Source organism: Rhinoderma darwinii, chromosome 7 (assembly GCF_050947455.1).
Source record: "Rhinoderma darwinii isolate aRhiDar2 chromosome 7, aRhiDar2.hap1, whole genome shotgun sequence".
Taxonomy (NCBI): domain Eukaryota; kingdom Metazoa; phylum Chordata; class Amphibia; order Anura; family Rhinodermatidae; genus Rhinoderma; species Rhinoderma darwinii.
Genome location: NC_134693.1, coordinates 33,609,196 through 33,628,479, shown reverse-complemented (window position 1 = coordinate 33,628,479; position 19,284 = coordinate 33,609,196). Strand labels below are relative to the sequence as shown.

Sequence of the window (19,284 nt, the reverse complement as noted above, 5' to 3'; positions counted from 1 at the left end):
TGCTGAAATTTGGCAATAAGAGGCTCTGATGCAAATATGTACAAAGCCTTATTATTTTATAGTGACATTAACATACAGGGCACTGTGCATATGAAATAGTGTTAAAATACATGACATATAAATACAATAACCAGTTCAGGACCGGGATATTTTGAGCCTTCAGGACCAGACACCGTTTAGCCATTTTTAGCACGCGTTCGTTAAATGGCTATAACTTTTTTATTTGTTGGGCTAACGACGTGATTTTTGCGATGTTTTTTCCGTAGACAATGCAGGTTTCTTTTTTTAGCGTTTTTATACACACCTTTTTTGCTATTTTAGAATTTTTATTCATAAAGTTTGAAAATAATAGTAAAAAAATAAGCTTTTTTACGTTTCAGCTATATTTTTTTGGTAATAACATAGTTTTACCCTAAAATAGACCTTTTATTTGTGATCGTCATTGTCTACCGTAAATTTTAATATATTACATGTCTATATTCGGGTAATTGGGTCAGCACTAGCGTTACAACAATGATTGGCGGGGGAACAGTTTTTTTTTGGGTGGGTATTTTATGTGTATTTATTATGAAAAAAATTTTTGCACTTTACTTTACTATTATTTTATTACTATGGTCTGTCCATCAAAGGTCAAAAAAGACCTTTGGGGAACTTTATATATTTTTTTTTCTTTCTTTTACACCATGTTTTTCCCCTGTAACTGGAGCTGCACAGCAGCCCCAGTTACAGGGGAAATCAGCCCTCTCATAGTGACGATTGTCACTAATAAGACTGTGCTGGGTCTTGTAAGACCCAGCAGCAGTCTGTAAGTAACGGCACCCGGCGATCATGTGACCATTGAGCGCTGTGTAAAAAGCGAAAGCTGCTTCTATCCTCTCCTCAGGGTCCCCGGCAGTCACTGACAGCCGGAGACCCGACATTCAGCTGCCCGATCGCGCGGGCAGCAAGTTAAAACCCGAGCCGTAAAAAGTCTATGGCTCGGGTTTTAAGGACCCTGACGGCTGGCCGTAAAAATACAGCCAGCGGTCGGGAACCAGTTAAACATGAGCTTTTACTGAGTGACACTGGTACCGAAGGAGAAGGGGCCCTGCTCACGAGGGGTAGCAGCTGGTTATACAGTGATGTAGGGACAGGGTTATGCCGGCTTTAAGCTTTTCTAAAGAGGTTGTTTTTAGGTTGCTCTAAACATTGCGGTAAAGTTCCTAGAACCGCTTTTATTAAAATGAATTTCTATCATGAAAAGCCATGAAAGGAGCATTAGGTTCCTTCTTATTTATAATTGATTCTTAACTGGTAGTTTTCTAAAAACTGACAACAGGAAATTGTAGCAATTTCTCCCCGTATTGGGGTTGTCACCCATTGTTTTCAGACTCCTGGAAGGATAAATCTGCCTGGTTATGTATTGATACTCTGGAATACTTGGCAGAGTCTATATACAGGAAATATAGGTGACAACCTCTGTAATGACTTTATAATGACAGAATATTCTGTTGTCAATTTAGGAAAACATGAGGGGAACATGGAAAACTTAGAAGCGGCTGAACAGACATTTTTAGGAATACGGGAAAGAGAGTAACTCAAGGGCTAATATATTTATTGATCATTTTTTATATATACATTTGTTCTTTTGTTGCAGTATTTTAATATGACCAATTATCTGGTAATACTTTATCGTAAAGTTTTTATAATTTCAGGAGTGACCTTATGGAGGCATACTGTCCTCAACCAGACAAGCTGACCTCAAAGGGCCCATTACCTCAATCTCCGTTTCTGGTCCTTCCGAAAGACTTGGAATCTCTGCTCAACCCAAGAAAAAATACAGTAAATATGTTTCCAATGACTCAGAAGACGAACGTCCAGTTTAAGACCTCCGCGGATTTCAAGAGCAATTTGGATCGTATAGAATCTCTAAAGGCAACAGCAATGTCTCTGTCTTCTAGAATTGAGAATGAAGCTAAAAAGTTGGCTGGTGGTTCACTAACCTTGCCATTAGCTTGGTCTTCTGAACCTGACCCAAAACCACAGGTAAAAAACGCATGGGTAAAACCAGACAGTCCTCCAGAAAGAGAAAACCGAGTGGATGCCTTCTCGAACAGGATTCAGAAAATGCTCAGCACATGTTCTAGTCATTTTTCGCAGGAGGAACTTCCTGGGGCCGGCCATCTATACAGGAAGCTTCCGGAGGAATTAACTGCTCACACATCTGCTTTACTTGAGAGGTATTACGACAAGGAAGACAAAAAACAATCTGCACAAAAACATGAACAGGGTGGTATGTTCTCCGGATCTCAGAAGAAAGCGAGCCCTAATTCCAGTACTAGCTCCATCAGTGAAGGGCCCATTTTGAGCGAAGACAGTTTTTCCGAAGGAGAAAGTCAACCTAGACATGCCACACGTCTTCAACCAGCAGAAACTCTTAAAAATAAAGAGTATTGCATCAAGGATTACAGATCTTTTGCTCCACTTGCTGATTTCCAGAGGGAAGCCGAGAAATTTCCACCACTGGCTTCCAATGCCAGATCTGATTTCCAGGGCACTTGGGAAGAACTGACTAAAGGAAGTCCTCACAGTGTTATCAACATCTTTACCAGGACGTTCCACCAACATGGGCACGGTGAGCGTGGTGGTACATGGTTTGTGGAAGCATTATCCATTTTCTTACAAAACACATATTGAAATATTTGTCTCTTGCAGATCTTAATGGATGTGAAGGAAATGAGACCGATTTCCAACCTGTATCCTCAGCCGGCAGTCCTACGAACAGTCTCTCCTATGCTGATGACTTTGTGTCCTCCCATGTTAGTGAGTCGGCAACTGATTCCCAGAAAGATGCTCATCAAAGGTTATTTTTATTTAATTTTTCATTATAAAGATCGCCTTGAAGCATAAATGGGTATTTCCATCACAGAGAATTATCCACAGGATATGCCATACATTTCTTATAGGTGGTTCGTTCCCCACCTGCATTTTTCTCAGATTAAATGGGGGGGGGGGGGGGGGCTTTGTTCTAGAGAAAGTAGTTTCTTATAAATTATTTTTTAATGTTTAGATGAAGCGCCAGGAGCTCTACATCTGGTTTGGAGGCGTTTTGGTTAAAATACTTGGAAATGTCCTAATTTACGGTTATTAGGCACCTGAAATGGTCCTGAGTCTATGCCCTTGATGAGTGCTGCTATATTAAAACTAATGGGAATATCGCTGTAAATAAGCCATATGAACATGCCCTTAGTGATAAGCCTCCAGGTGGCAACAGCATATACCCAGGGTTTGTGTCCGCACAATGGACTTGACTAGAACAGGATTTTATGGTGAGGACTCTCTCCCTTGACGTACCTTTTTACTGTTTAAGTCTTTGAACAAGTCAGCGCGTCTCATTGCAGCATAGCAGTAAAGTCTATTTATTCTTTCCATTCAAAGCATCCATGGATTTATAAAATGTATGTGAACTACTGCGTGGTTCTTTTATTCCACAGTGACGATACCAGTGCTTACAGCGCCAAGGAAGAACTACCTCCTGTCAGATCTAGAAGTGACTCCTCACCACGTTCTTCACACACTCCCTCTGCTGCTTCATCTCCTTTATCTGCCTCATCCCAGAGAGGCAGCACAAAACGTAAGATTTCCATGTGGTCTTCTGTGGTGTCCTGTGAAAGCCATCTAAATGGACAGATCTACCACAGTTGAGGAACTTTTGTTTCTTGTATGTGAAGGAATTCTCCTCCATTTTCCGGTGTAGGAAAGGTTTGGCAGAGTAACAGCTCTCCGCTCTCTGTGAAAGTAGAGCAAAACTCCTCTGGTTCCGAAAACAAAAGCAAACCAACATCTCCGATTTTGTCTGCTAGTAAGGAGCGATCAGCAGGCTCGGACTCTGACAGCACAATGGCCGATGTTTCTTCACGTTCTGTCACAAGGTAAGACACTTGTATTGGTTGATTTGAAATGCAATTGAATTATGACTCTGCATCTTGTAATTATGAAATATTTCCTCTACCCCACACATCCTTGTGCGGATCAGCCTCATGTCAGACGCTGGAAAAGATATAAGGAGTCAGCAGTCCAGATTTAAGGATGTCGGGGGGCAAGTACCACCCCCATCAGGACTGCAAATAGCATCAGAAGCACCAGTTTCAGCAGAGGCTGGGCAAGGTATGCAGATTATTCATATTTATACAAGTGATCCTTATGATAAAAAATGTAATTTGTATAAATAGATCTGGGCTTGAACTCCATAGACATAGGACTTTTTAAGAAAAACGTATTTATTTATTTTTTGTCTGTGTATTGTAGGTGCTATGCGATTTTCTCCCGCTGGGTTACACCAACGTCTGTCTGCTGAACTGAACTATCTTGGTGCCATGGAAGAATCTGTACGGCAGCTGTGTGATGTTGAGCGTGTCCGTGGGATTTCTTTGGCACAACAGGAAACAGTTTCACTTGCACAAATACTGAAGGTATAATAATGTTGGTGCCATTTTGAGTTGAATCTCTTCACAAAATCTAGTTTTCTTTATAGTAATGTTTTAAATATTTCTTGCATGCTTGAGATGTACACATGTTACCACTATAGAACAGTGGCTGCCCATAGAGCTGCATGCAGAGGATTATAGTTGTATGACCGCTGGAGAGTCACAGGTTGGAGACCAGCGCCATTGAATAAGGGACGCCACCGCTCAGGAGTCAGATGCAGATCTCTTTTGTGTGGCTCTTGACTTTTCAACCTTCTGACAGAGATGTTGGGGCATCTATTGGGACATAGTGGATGCTCAAATGTAAGTTCCTGCAAGGGGACTATATGTGCATTTGTATGGGCAAAGCCATAGAAGTGACTACTCTCTAGTAACTGATTATTTTAAGTCCACTTCTATGTGGCTGGCTCAATGCTCAATGCTTCTGAATGGCAGCCAACTACTGTATTGGCTACCAAAAGGCAGTTAGCCGGCCACCCTACTGTAGTAAAAGCAAATACATTTAGATTGCTGATTAGCAGTATGATCTTGTTTTGAAGTCCTATAGCTTTTATATTTTTCTTTTTATGAGACCTACTAAAAGTTTTTGCCTGTGGAGGTGTGTGAGCCGAGACTCCCTGTAAAAAGAGGCTCCTGAGCTCTAAAGTTGCCCATGCATATTGCAGCCGTGTGGCGGTAGTAAGCTGCACGGCCAAGAACCACATTGCACACTGTTTTAACGCGAATTGCTGTGGTATCTGATGCGGTTTTTGGCTGCATGGCTTGAGCAGGTGTAGCACATGGACCTCCTAAAACTTGTTTAGAAAGTTACTTTACGTTATTAATCTCATGGCTGTCTGTAAAATGTGCTGCATTGTATTTATAGGCTCAACAACAACGTCATGAACAAAATATGGCTGCATTGAGGCAGCAGGCTGAGCAAGAAGCGCAAGCAAGTATGAGACAGCTGGAGGAGGCCCGACAGATCGCCGCAAAGGTAAAATGACAAGTCATAGGTGACCGTTCATAAGCTTACACTTTTTCTGTGCTGAGACCAGATCAGATTACAATTTGTAGTAATATCATTAGTGTCTTGTGTTGACTGATTCCATGTGTTTTTTTTTACTTCCAGACACAAGCAGAAATGCTTCAACGCTACCAAAAGACTATAGAGTCGTGTGCCTCCCAAAATGTAAACAGACTACATGAGGTGAGGAGCGTCTGGCTTATCTTAGTTTAGATTGTACTCTAGCAAAGACACTCCGTGTTTGACTCCATGCTGTTGGCGGATCCTGCTTCTTTGCAGCTTCCTTCATTACGTAATTAATAAGTAAATGAACCCCCTAAATCTTATCTGGTGATGGGAGGTAAATGTAAGTGGCGCACTGAACTGTGCTGTGTTTTTCTCCTCTAGCCTCCTATCAGAGACTCCTTTTATTTAGCATGAAAAACAGCCTTGTTTACATAGCAATAAAGATTAAAACCAATGTTTTTAATATTTCAGCATTTCCCATAGTGCTCATAGAGTGTATGATGAGCATAATGTCATCTAAACTTTCCAATCCCAAGATGTAAACTAGAAGCTGTTCATTTTCAAAGAAACAGAAAGCTAAATGGCGTCTGGGCCTCCGCAAGAATAAAAATCCACAGTTTATTGTAAAGCCTTAAGAAGACGAGGAACATCTTATTGTGTCCAAAAATATGAAACCGGTTTACGTGTTTGGAGCTGATCTCCGCTCTTACTCGTAGCCTATAGTTAGAAATTTAAAAAACACCTCCTTTTGAAACACCGCGTAATTACTATGCTCGAACCTAGAAACACGCGTAACACTGTCATTAGGCTGCGTTCACACGGTACGGCCAAGTTGCAACCCCCACCAGACCACCGCAAAACAAAATACAGACTGTGCAAAAATTGCACATAAACGCTACCCGACCGAGTCTGCACTTTGCTACTTACCACAGCTTGCTGTTCCTTTTAAATGTGATAATAAATAATCCCACCAGGTTTAAAAGTAGTTTGTTTTTTTATTACAATATGTTATGAGTGAGGCGCAGTTTTCAAATTGAGAATGGCTGCGCGGTTTTGCGGGTAAGACTGCTGTTTAACTGCAAAATCAGGAGTCCATTAATGAATAGACCCTTAATTAACAATTTTATAAGCATTCGCAAACTATTCCGTCATCCGCACGGTTTTCAAACTGATTGTTAATGGCTGCGCCATTTTGCATATTCACCGCAGTTTCACCTGCAAAACTGCGCAGCCATTAATCTATTTGAAAACCGTGACAATTTGTGGTAAAACTGCATTTCGGCGCGGTTTTTAATCACATTAGCGTAGCATTCTAGGAACCATGGTCGAGTGCACCTAAATTACTGTTTCATTTTTTCACTTGTTAGGAGCCGGACCGTGGTTACTTATCTCCAGTCAGCTCAGATCAGGCGGTTACATCTACTTCAGACCTGCAAAAACGCCAGCGTTCCCATGGGACTAGGTATTTCATGTTGTTGTGCTCTCCCCCCCCCCCCCCCCCCTCCCTTACAATAATTGTAGGTGACAGAAATTTAGAGACTTGTTTGTCACACTCTGTTTTTTTATGCAGGAAAAAAGGGTCTCGTTCTGCCTCTCCATCTTCCCTACCTCCCAGCAGCGTATCCAGTTTCATAGAGCGATCACACAGGTATGGTGTGATAAATATGGGGTTACGGGCAAATTATCTTCTGTATACTGAGGTTCAATTCTTGCCATTGTTTGGTATTTTGCAGCAGCAGTAGCGAGCAGGACAGTCAACCAGCATCATCGATCAAAGAAGAAACCGCAAGTCACAGGACACTGGAGGAGAGCATCTCTGAGGACTTGACAACTCCAGAAAGAAGTGCAACAAAGGGGGGAGACACCAGCTTGTCAATTGATGAGAAAGGTTCGTATAGTTTATTCAGAGCTTGGAAAAATATTTTTAAGAACGGTCTAGAGATGCTCAGGTTTGTGACCAATATTAATGAGACTCTTCCTCTCCAAGGTGCAAGCTCTGTAGAACCTAGAAATGAAGAGGGCATTGCAGAATTATCATTCCGTTCCCTGCTCCCCTCCGAGTCCCACCGACGGGGTAGTTTGGAAAGACAGCGGAGCCGCCGACATGAATCTGATGAAGAAAGTACTCCTGAAAAGGTAAAGCGGAGTGACTACTAAAGAACATTAATGCTTGCACTTTGTTGTTTGTTTTTTCCGGTCCTTTAATGTAGATCTGTCTCACACACAGGAGATTAGTGGTCCTTTTTCCAGTGGACAAGACAGTTTCTGGAAGTTCACCATGGAGATGGTTCGCCAGTACATGCAGGAAGGGGAGATGCGCTCAGCCCACCAAGCTGCTCTTCTTCGGCTGCGTCAAAAAGCACTTAAAGACAAGACAAAAGCTGAACTTGCATGGCTGGAACACCAGAAGAGGTAGAAATGAGCATTCAAGATACGTCCGTGGAAATGAAAACCATTAGAAGAACCTTTTGATTCACTAACCGTGTTGGGGTAGTAACACCTCACCCGCAGTGATGCTGCAAGCAAAATGTAATATCTAGTTGATGAGCAAACAAGTAAAACGTGGTGGCAACGAGTCTTCTAGCGCTGAAGTCGCTTATTCCAGCAGCTTTCCCCTTTGGCTAATAAAGGACATTTATATACTTTAATATGACATATAGAAAGAGGATGTCATCATAGGACATCCTCGAGCCCATATAGTGATGACCACATATATTAGGAGCGCTTCTGCCCTCACCTTATACGGTTTGCTTTTCTGTGGCCTAATGTTAATGCATCTGTTTCTTGTTTTATAAATTTTGAACTTTACAACCATATGATGATATTTTTGGTGATGATATTGTGGAACACAGCACCGTGGGTATGAGCCCTTGCCACTAGGAGGCTGACACCAGGTAGGAAAAGGAGTGTGAGCTCCACCTAGGTGGGCCGTACCCTTCTCATAGACACTGAACTAATCAGTTTTGGCCTGGTGTGGCGTAGAAGGCAGACATGACCTGCTTCTTAGGTCTGCTGAACTTCTTTATTATTTCAAGCCCTCATCTTTTTTTTTTTTTTATTACTTAACGACATAGCCATATTGTAGCCATCGAGATACAAAAAAAATGTTTCCCCATTTTTTTCCCCTTTCCTCTTATAATCCCTAAGCTGACAAAGAGAAGTCGTCTCTGGTGCCAGCCCAGTGCATGGTGTTCCTGGGTATGATTTTCAGCACCATGACGGCCGGGGTTCTCTTCCCAGTAAACAAGATCAAGGTCATCCAGGCCGGGGTGGTTCTCCTTCACCAGGAGGCTCTAATTTCCATTTGCTTCTGCATGAACGTGCTGTGCAAGATGGTGTCGGCTTTCAAGGCCTCTCCTATGCCAAATTTCACACAATGCCTTTTCAGAGGACAATCCTCACTGGAACAAATCCCAGAATTTCCTGGACAAATCGATCCTCCTGCCCCTATGGGTTTGTCAGGAGATGCTCTTGCTGTTGAAGTCCTGGTTACTCCATAGGGAGCCCTGGTTACTCCATAGGGAGCCCTGGTTACTCCATACACCATTTTGTATCGTTTGCCTCCTTTTCGGCTACTGCCAGAGCTCTGCATTGGGTCAAGACATAAGGCATTCCAGCCATCCTGGTAGCCCCAGACTAACCTCGCCAGGCCTGGTACGCCATCATCGTCAATCAACTTGAGAACGCCCCATGGTGCATTACAACCTCCTTTCCCAAGGTCCGCTATTCCACCCAACTTTACCTCAGCATCGTTTAATTGTCTGTCTGAAGCCAAGGCTCTGAGATTCCGTGTTCTTCCTGAGCCGGTCATCCAGACGATGTTAAACCAAGAAGCCTCCGTGGCAAAGGTGTACCACTGTACATGGAAGGTCTTTTTACATTGGTGTCAGCAACACAGTTTCCATCCCTTAGTATGTTTCACTACTAGGATTCTGTCTATCCTTCAGTCTGGTTTGGATCAGGGCCTGGTTTCCCTAAAGGGCCAGGTCTCGGCCCTCTCTATGCTCTTACAGCGAATGCTGGCCTTCCATTCTTGCAGAGTGTGGCTCATGCTGTCCTTCTTTTTCGGCATCCCTCTGGGCCCTGGGATCTCAACCTGGTACTAGGAGCTCCCAGGCCTCCCCTTTCGAGCCATACAGGGATATCTTGCTCTGTCTTCTTTCCTTTTAAGGTTGCATTCCCTGTGGCCTTCCCCATAACTGCCATGAGATGGATTTTGGAACTGGTGGTGCTACCATGTCAGTCTCCCTTCCTGGTGATAGTTCTAACCCATCCTTTCTTTTTTACCACAGATGGTCTCTGCCTTTCACATTAATGAAGACATTGTCCTCCTTAGCATCTGCCCATGCCTGTCCGACCTGCAGGAGCACACACTTCATAGTCTTTATGTGTTACAGCGGTTCACATCTACCTTGCGTATCTCTCGCTCTCTCTCCCTCTCTGTGTCTCTTTGATCCAAGGGCAAATTTCCTCTCTTTCCGGTCACTGCAAACTCCATGAGGGCTGTTGTTGCATCGTGGGTGGCGGTACGACACCAAGCTTCGGTCACTCAATTTTGTATGGCTGCTGTCTGGACTTTGGTGCATACTTTCCCAAAGTTCTATCAAATTCATACTCTGGCTTCCTCGGACGCCAGCCGGGGTCGCAAGGTACTCCAAGCTGTTTTGCGTTAGTTGGGTTGTGCTGTAGATTCCTTCTTTTGCCCACCCTCTGGGAGTTCTTTAGGATGTCCCATGGTGCTGTGTCCCCCAATGATATTAGCAAGAAAATTGGATTTTTGTACTCACTGCAAAATCCATTTTTTTTTTAAATTCAATAAGGGGCACAGGTCCCTCCCTTCCCCCCCAACCGCCCCCCGCGCCTGAGTCTTTGGTTTTGGTTGTTTTTTTATGTTCTCCCAGGGTTATAGACGTGCTGTTTTCTTTCTTCTACTGCTTTTTTACAAACTGCTTTATCTTCGTGTCAGTGGTAAGGGAATGGCCTGCCTTGGGCCAACCCTTTTTTTTTTCCAATCTAATGTTAGCAGTCTAGTGGCAAAGGCCTAAGCCATGGTGCCATATCCCACAATAAATTCAACGACAGAGGGATTTTATGGAGTACAAAAATCCAATTCTATATGTGACACCTGACAATTCTGTGTGTTTGCAGACGTCTCCGTGATAAAGGGGAGGATGATAAAATGCCCCCTCTGAGAAAGCGGCAGCGTGGTCTTTTGCTGAGACTGCAGCAGGAACAGGTATGGCCGGTGTTGGTTAGTAGACTGCCATAGTTGATTGTCATAGTGGTTTCTCTACTTGATGTCATATTTTTTTTAATTTTTCAAATGTCCTCTTCAGGCAGAAATCAAACGTCTGCAGGAAGCAAATAAGGCAGCTCGTAGAGAGAGACAGCTTATCCTGAAGCAACAGGAGGAGATTCAGCGGATCCAGAACAGCACCCTGAGGCTCCAGGAGAAACTTAAGTCAGCAGAAAGTGGGCAGCTGGTGAGTTTTCTGTCCAGTATATTTTCATATCTTTTTCCCCGCTATTCCTGTGATTTTATTTGTTTGCTGATATACTTTGAAGAATCAAACATAGAAAAAATGTGCATGTTAATGTTACACAGGAGCAACCCAGCGAGGGGAACAATCAGACTACTCCATTATCCAGCCATGATCCCTCCGATGCGGAGAGCCGCAGTCCATCCCCAGTGTCCGTTTCTGGTAGTGAAACCAGCAGCATCATGCAGAAACTCCGCAAAATGCATAGCCACATGGATGCCAAGTAACTATTTTCTAATTTACATACTTTGTAGAATGTGCATTAGAATAATCTCTTTAGTCACTTATCATATATTAGAATATGAAGTCGGATTCATTCCTTGTTTGTGCTCTGCTATGCAGCTGACATTTTTAGTTATGCATTTAATTTCTATACATTTTAGCCATTCACTTTCTCGTTTCGCAGTTGTTTGTAGTTTACAGCTTCGTGTTGCATTTGTCGGTCTTCGTCTCTATCTGACGCTCCTGTTGTTCCGTGTTGTGTCTCCAGTGCTTTGATTTGATTTACTTCTTATGTTTGGGGTCTCTTGGACTTTTCTCATGTGTACCCTTTTTATCATGATAATGTTCCTGATGTTATTTAGTCACACCTGACCCCATATCCTTGTAAGAAAGTAGCAATATCCATCCCCAATAAGCTAAATTTGTTTTGGCAACTTCCTTGGCTCTCTCAATTGCATTCTGCTTGACATCCTCCAGGATCCCCACTGTGGTCTTCTTTTGGCTGTTCCACTCTGTTACTCTGTCTCACTCTTTCGTCTCCTTGGTAAACTCTCGCTCCTTTTCTTGTAGAGACATCTGCCCTGTTCACTGCTTCTTCTCTGTCTTTACGCCCCAGCACTGGGCCTCTCTCAGTGTGTGCTTTCCCAAACTTCACCCCAAATTCCAGCTCTATATCTGCCGCCATCTGCTCAGGTAACGGCACCACTCCCTCTGCACCGTGTGAGGGGGGGAGGGAAGTGCTATCATGAAGATGAATCCTGGGGGCATGACCGTGTGCTGTTGGGTGGGGCTAGTGAAAGCAGCGCATGCGGTGTTGTGTCTTTTTCCTCTTCCCTCCTCTGCTTGCTGTCCCCTCATCCTTCCCTCTCCTGGGTGAGTTGTGCTGTAATAAGGTCAGAGTCTAATTTAAATTTATCCCCAGATTCTTGACCAAGCGGGAACAGCAGCTGGTGCAGAGAAGGTTGCATGCGCAGGAACTTCTGGAATGGAAAAGGAGATTGGATGCTGAAGAGCTGGAAATTAGGCGAATTGAAAAGCAGGCCCTGGCTGCATGGGATAATCAAAGGGTAAAAACCAAGAGCCCGAGTACTGAGGATCCACAAACGGTTATAGAAGGTGAGAACCGTGGAACGTTTGCAAGCACATTAAAATAAAGATATTTTATGATGTCTCTGCTTTCTGGAAAACATATTTTTCCATGGTACTGTGATTTTACCTGTCTGTCTTTGGTTGCATTAATGGACGGAGAAGTCTGGCAAGAAGAAAATGCTTTATAGAATAAAGAAACCCCATCCTCATTGGGTAGTGTATTGGCACATTGCCATACACAAAGCTTTTATATTTTGCATTCACCTCATAACAGTTTGCTGAGGTAATCGTATCCAGAAAGTGATTCAAGCAGGATCATTCAGGAACTCCGGTGATATCAGGAGGTTTCCAGTGTAGACAGGTCTCTTAAAAGTCATTAATGTATAATCGGTGAGGGTCTAACCGATGTGACTCTCGATGACTCCAACGTAGTACAGCCGTTAGGCGCTGAAATGGAATGGCGTATTCCTAGTGTCGCTGCCACTTCTAGCAATTGTCAGGGCTCAGGTCAGTCTTTTTTTCTTTCAGCAATACAACTCTATCAGCACGTGCAAGAGTTAGCAGCGGTAGGAACATTCGAATTCGTATGCCAAGGAAGAATTAGCAATTTGCTTTCCAATTTATATCCGAACATGATTTTTAAAGTAATATTAAATGCAAAACTTCATCAATCGTTTCCTTTAATCCTCAGACAATAGAAGCAGGGATGGCTCCTCAGCCCCACACAGTCCCACTATTCAGACCCGGACCTCGTTGAGTGCTCCTCCGGAGTATTTATCCTCGGAGAGCAATGAACCATCAACCATTGCTGAACAAATTCATGAGCAGAGTGGGGAGCACTGCAGCATCTCGGAAGATTTGGCTATATCTGGACCCAGCAAAATGGTACATACTTTATACTAGTGTTCTAAACCCGGTCTGTCCATATGGAAAGTAGCACGTGTGTTTCATCCCTACAAAGAGAAAACTAATGGTTTACCCCACACAGACACAGACACAGACTGTGTCTCCACAAATAGAGAATAAATCCAGAACGTATATCTTCCTATAGAGCAGTAGCTCGGCTGATCAGGCCCCTCAACACCCAAATGCTAGTGACGCTGTATAACTTTATTTTTTTTAAATCAAACCAATTTTATTGATACGAACACATAAAAGAAATAACATAGTAACATTCACATTACAATTTTCCAGCATCGTATACAATAATGACAGCATATCAGAAAATCCCCAACTTCCCCCCTTACCCCCCTCCCCGCACGGCCCCCCTCCATATCTCTGCCCTTTGTTTCTAGTACCAATCCTGGCCAGAGCACATTTCTCTTATCAAGTTTCCCCACCACCCCTTTTTGCTCCAGACTCTACCATCTCCAGTTCCTCAGACAACTCTCGCCCTTATTCTGTTTAGTTCAGGTGACAGCACCTCAGGACAAGCCATCCATCTGCTCCATTGTTTCTCAAATTTTTTTTCCGTGCCCCTTTTAGAAAATATCTTATGCTCCATCAGGATATTATAGTTCACCATTCCTACAATTTCCCTCATCCCTGGTGGCTCCTCATCCAGCCAGTGTTTAGCAATGCATTTCCTTGTTTGATATAATATCTTGGCAATTGCCAGGTTTGCCATTCTGTCACTCTCCATTTCTCCCACTACTCCCAACAACATAACTTTAGGGTCTGCCGCCAATTCCCGACCATACACCTGTTTTATCAGATCCAATACTTCCCCCCATAGGGTCCTCAGAGCCTCACATGACCAAAACATATGCAGTATATCCGCTTTCTCTTCCGTGCACCTAGGACATTTAGCATCCGCTCTAATACCCATCTGCTTTAATACCCACGGGGTTCGATACACTCTGTGTATCAGGAAGAGTTGTGATCTCCTCTGCGCCAGACTGAGTGATAAGTGACATGTAGATGCTAATATCTCCTCCCACTCCTCCTCAGTCAATGGACCAACATCCCGTTCCCATTTCGCTTTTACCAGCATCATTGGATTTCCCAGGTGTTTGGACAGCAAGCTCCTGTACGCCATTGAGATCAGGCCTTTGGTCGTGTCAGCCCTTCCCGCATACTCCAGGACCCCGAGAGCACAGACCGTCAGGTCCACTACCTGCGCCTGCGCCTGTAGGGCATGACGGATCTGCAAATATTGATAAAACATATTGTTCTCTAGTGGAAATAGGTCCTTCAACTGCTGAAATGATCTCAGCCCGTTATCATCATATAAGTGTTGTATTCGTCTAACCCCTGCCAACTCCCATTTTTGCATGCCCTCTAATTGGTATAATTCCCACAGGACCGGATTATGCCATAGGGGAGTATATTTGGTGCACATTCCCACTCCCAGGATCTGTTTGCATTGCCACCATACTTTATGTATCAGGAGTAACGTTGGTTTAGCACTCGCCAATCTCTTAAAGGTATGCGCTTCCAGACTCTCTAGTGGATTATGTCCTCCCCCCATGTATGACAATAAACGTGCACTGGCACCCCAAGTCTCTGTGTCCTCCCATCCCTTAAATTGTTGGCTCTGGGCAGCCAGGTAATATATCCAGGCATTTGGCAGCGCGACCCCCCCTTCATCTTTGGGCAATTGCAATTTCTCTAATTTAATCCTTGGAACCCCTTTTTTCCATACCAGATCCCGAAAGAGATTGTGCAATCGTCTGAACCATTGCTTAGGTATCCATACTGGGGAGTTATGAAGAATGTATAAAACTTGAGGCATAAGGATCATCTTGATTAAGTTAGTCCTCCCCAGAGCAGAGAGCGAGAGCCTGTTCCAGGCATCCACCTTTTGTTTCACTTTAAGCAGCAGTGGTGAGACATTCAAAGACATATAGTCTTGGACCCTAGCTGTCACCTTAACCCCTAGATACGTAAATTCAGAAACTATCGGAATCCGGATCCCCCCTCCAGTATCTACAATATTCACTGTATCAAGTGGCATCAAAGCAGACTTGGTCCAGTTAATATTTAATCCCGAGAACTCCCCAAACCTTGTGATCGTATCCATTACTACCTGCAGTGTATTCTCCGTGTCCGTCATATATATTAAAATGTCGTCTGCATATAATGAGATTTTTTCCTCCATTTCCCCATATTGCAAGCCTCTTATACGTTCCTCCTGTCTTATGAGGCACGCCAATGGCTCTACCGCCAAGGCGAATAGTAATGGTGAAAGTGGACACCCCTGTCGTGTACCCCGGGCCAGTGAAAATTTCTCAGACATTGTACCATTCACCCGTATGCGGGCTGTAGGGGCCACATACAGCAACTGTACCCACTTTACGAAGTTAGGGCCGAATCCCATCTTTTCTATTACCCGCCATAAATACCCCCATTCTACGCAGTCGAACGCTTTTGCAGCATCTAACGTTAGCACCGCCCTTCCTCCTTGCTCATCCGGTGCCGCCTGAAGATTTAAAAACAGCCGCCTGAGATTGACCGCTGTCGATTTGGAGGGCATGAACCCCGATTGGTCTTCATGCACAACATGCTGTACCACCCTATTGAGCCGCAGCGCCAATATCTTTGCCAAGATCTTGACATCCGATGTCAACAAGGATATTGGTCTGTAGGACTCCGGTAGTTGGCTGTCTTTCCCCTCTTTTGGGAGAACCACTATCGTAGCCTCATATAGGGAGTCTGGTAATTTACCTCTGTCAAAACTATCCTGCAAAGTACTCAAATATTCTAGCGCTAGTTCCGACCCATATTCCTTATAAATTTCCCCCGGTAACCCATCTGGACCCGGATTTTTCTCATTTGCCATATCTCTTATCGCCTGTTCCAACTCCTCTAGTGAAATAGGGGTCTCCAAACTTTCACGGTCCTCCCGGCCCAAGGTAGGCAAATTAATGTTTCCCAGGTACTCGTCCAATTGCTGTGTGTTGTAATGCACTTTGGAAGTATATAGGTCAGTATAAAACCGCTGGAATATTTGCAGGATTTGCCCCGTGTCTGTCTCCACCCTCCCCCCCTCCCCCCTGAGGCCATGAATGAAATTATTGCCCCCATGCGGTTTTGCCATCCTAGCTAGTAATCTCCCCGCCATTTCCCCTTCCTCATAATATTGCTGTTTAAGGAATAGTCGTTTATTATCCGCCATTGTTAGTTGGTGATTTTTTAACAGCGTCTGCGCCTCCACCCAATGTCTGAGTGTCTCCTCGGACCCCTCTTCTACATGTCTCCCTTCTGTTTCTGTCACCCGCTCCTCTAAACTTTCTCCCAACTGCCTGGATTTAGTTTTAATTCGTTTAATATTGTGAATGAATACTCCTCTCAGCCAGGCTTTCATGGCATCCCACAACACTCCCCGCGGCACCGACTCAGTATTAAGATTAAAATATTCTTTTATCAGGTTCCGTATTTCCTCACCATCCATTAATCTTAACCAAAACGCATTCAGCTTCCAATTCCCGGGGTTCCTGATATGCCTTACACCCACTTCCAGCGTCACCGCCATCGGAGAGTGGTCTGACAACGCCCTCTGTAGGTACTCTATTTGCGCTATGTACGGCACCGCTGAAGCTGAGCATGCTACCATGTCTATTCGGGAAAGTGACTGAAATGTGGATGATGCACACGAGTACTGCCTCACCCCTGGATGTTTATCTCTCCAAATATCCCGCAGACCCAATTCCTCCATTAATCTTCCAAAGGCGGTCAGATCTCTTCTTTGCCCTCCTCCTCCTCTATGAAACCTGTCCAACCCTTCAGACATCACAGCATTAAAATCCCCCATCACAATTAGCGGTACCTCAGGCCACCTGGAGAGTTTCTCCGTAACTCGTTTCAGTACAGTGCTAGAATATGGCGGAGGGATATACAGCACTACCAGAATACACTCCCAGTGATATATAGTACAATGCACTCCCACATACCTCCCCTCCTCATCAGAAAAGGATGAATGACAGACAAAGGGGAGACTCCTGTGTATCAACAGACTCACCCCCCTGGAATAAGTCGTATGAAAAGAGTGAAACCCATGTGCGATCCACACTCTCTGCAATAAGGATACAGACTCTCCAGTCAGATGCGTTTCTTGCAGCCCCACTATCAGGGCATTTTGTTGTTTAACCCAGTTAAAGATTGCCTGCCGTTTCCTAGCTTCCCGTATTCCCCGGACGTTCCAGGATAGACATTTAACCGATCCCATCAGGCGTCATATTTTTAAGAAATCTGTTACTCCTCCAACCTGCTCCAGTCAAGATATTAGGCCGTGCGTTCCCTCCCTCCTCCCCTCCCCCCCCAACAAAACCTCCCCTCCGAAAAGGGTCAGAGCGACATGTACTGTCTCTCCTATCCAGCAGAAACGCACCATAGTGCGAACCTTTAACATGCCCTATTGGCATCTCTCTTTGAACCGTTTAACTGTCTCACCACTTCCAGTGAGCGCTGGCTCCCACTGCTATTCGCATGTATTAAACATTCCCACACAATCAGCAGAGTTTACAGATACATTAGGTACCCAGTAACATTCCCTCGATAACATTGCCGTCAGGTGCGGCCATTTTTGTTAAAAGGATACCACCCTGCTGTGTTTCAGACAAGGGTGTTCACACACTTCGGAGACCTGCATAATAACATATAATATGCTACAGTCCCATAAACGCCAACATGGCTCCAGACTTCACCGCCCAGGCGGGCTTTCACGCATCCTCTTCTCCAGCCGGTCTCCGCAACCGTGCCTCATTGCTATCCAGCCATCTTGCAGCCTCTCTGGGGTTCTCAAAGAATGAAGCAGTCCCAAAAGCAACCACCCGCAATTTGGCCGGATACATCATGGAATATGGTATGGACAAGTTCCTCAGACGTTTCTTTACATCCCAATATTGCAGCCGCTTCTTCTTCACCTCCGCGGAGAAATCCGGATAAAAGGATATTTTGGCGCCATTGATGGAGATATCCTGCCGTTCCCTTGCCTTCCTCAGGATCTTATCTCTGTCCTTGTAGTGCAACAGCTTCACTAAGACCGGCCTCAGGGGCCTCCCCGGTGGTCCCGGTCTGGTAGGCACTCTGTGCGCTCTTTCAACGGCATATAAAGGAGACAATTCATCCCGGCCAAACTGCTCCAGCAGCCATTTTTCAAAGAACTCATCCGAGTTATTGCCCTCCGTTTTTTCCGGCACTCCAACCAAACGCACGTTGTTTCTGCGTAGCCGATTCTCTAAATCATCCGCCTTAGCCTGCAGGGCCACCACCGCCAAGGACTGAGACTGCACATCCCGCCTGAGCTCCGGCAGAACATCCTCCACTTCAGACACTCTCCCCTCAATAACTGTGGTTCTTTCTGCCACTTTCTGTAAGTCATTACGTAACAGCAGTATATCTTCCTTCAGGCTTCCCACCTGCCCGGTCAGCACAGATAAAATTGAGGAGTTCTGCTTTACCGCAGCGAATATATCCGCAAGGGAAGGCACCTTCACCTGGTCTCTCCTGCTATGCGTTTTGCCGCCATCTTCCTCCACATGCCTGTCCCGCCGCTGACTCCCCAGCTCTTCCTCCTCCTCACTCACCGTGTCCTCTCCCAGCACGGAGTATCTGGAACCGGAGGCCAAGTTGTCTGCCTTCCCACTGCCAGCCACTGACGTCTTGCCTGCTGCAGATCCGCTCGCACGAGGGGTTCTTGCAAATCTCTCCAGCCTGTCTGCCGCCTCAGACCGCATGTGCCTGCTCCTGCATTCAGTCTCCTCGGCGCCATCTTGCCTCCTCGGCCCCGGACTCTCCGGCGGCGTTTTTTGCTTCTTAGAACGGGTCATTGTAGCTGTATTAAGCGGTACCGACTCCTCCAGCCTCCCAGCCTCCAGATCGGTGAATATTACCGGGTAATTCAGGGAAAATCTGTACTTTCAGGATGAATACAGCAGGAGCTCCAGCCACACACGTCCTCTTACATCTGCTGCTAGGCCACGCCCCGTATAACTTTATTTTAGTATGTGTTTTC

At 44.9% G+C, this 19,284-nt stretch overlaps 1 protein-coding gene across 3 annotated transcripts in view; it reads left to right on the top strand.

Moving 5' to 3' along the window:
• The window catches only part of CEP350 (centrosomal protein 350), a 49,496-nt gene that overhangs the window by 19,934 nt on the left and 10,278 nt on the right, over positions 1-19,284 (top strand). For 2 of the 3 annotated variants that reach the window (XM_075833140.1, XM_075833139.1), the window contains exons 12-30: positions 1,695-2,614; positions 2,695-2,842; positions 3,474-3,613; positions 3,737-3,911; positions 4,016-4,146; positions 4,288-4,451; positions 5,332-5,442; positions 5,578-5,655; positions 6,846-6,940; positions 7,049-7,126; positions 7,212-7,366; positions 7,466-7,614; positions 7,706-7,890; positions 10,627-10,714; positions 10,815-10,961; positions 11,084-11,241; positions 11,811-11,933; positions 12,163-12,356; positions 13,021-13,214. In XM_075833140.1, the coding sequence (XP_075689255.1) occupies positions 1,695-2,614; positions 2,695-2,842; positions 3,474-3,613; positions 3,737-3,911; positions 4,016-4,146; positions 4,288-4,451; positions 5,332-5,442; positions 5,578-5,655; positions 6,846-6,940; positions 7,049-7,126; positions 7,212-7,366; positions 7,466-7,614; positions 7,706-7,890; positions 10,627-10,714; positions 10,815-10,961; positions 11,084-11,241; positions 11,811-11,933; positions 12,163-12,356; positions 13,021-13,214 (3,433 nt within the window). The remainder of the gene's footprint in view (positions 1-1,694; positions 2,615-2,694; positions 2,843-3,473; positions 3,614-3,736; positions 3,912-4,015; positions 4,147-4,287; positions 4,452-5,331; positions 5,443-5,577; positions 5,656-6,845; positions 6,941-7,048; positions 7,127-7,211; positions 7,367-7,465; positions 7,615-7,705; positions 7,891-10,626; positions 10,715-10,814; positions 10,962-11,083; positions 11,242-11,810; positions 11,934-12,162; positions 12,357-13,020; positions 13,215-19,284) is intronic. The other variant, XM_075833141.1, reaches the window with a different exon arrangement.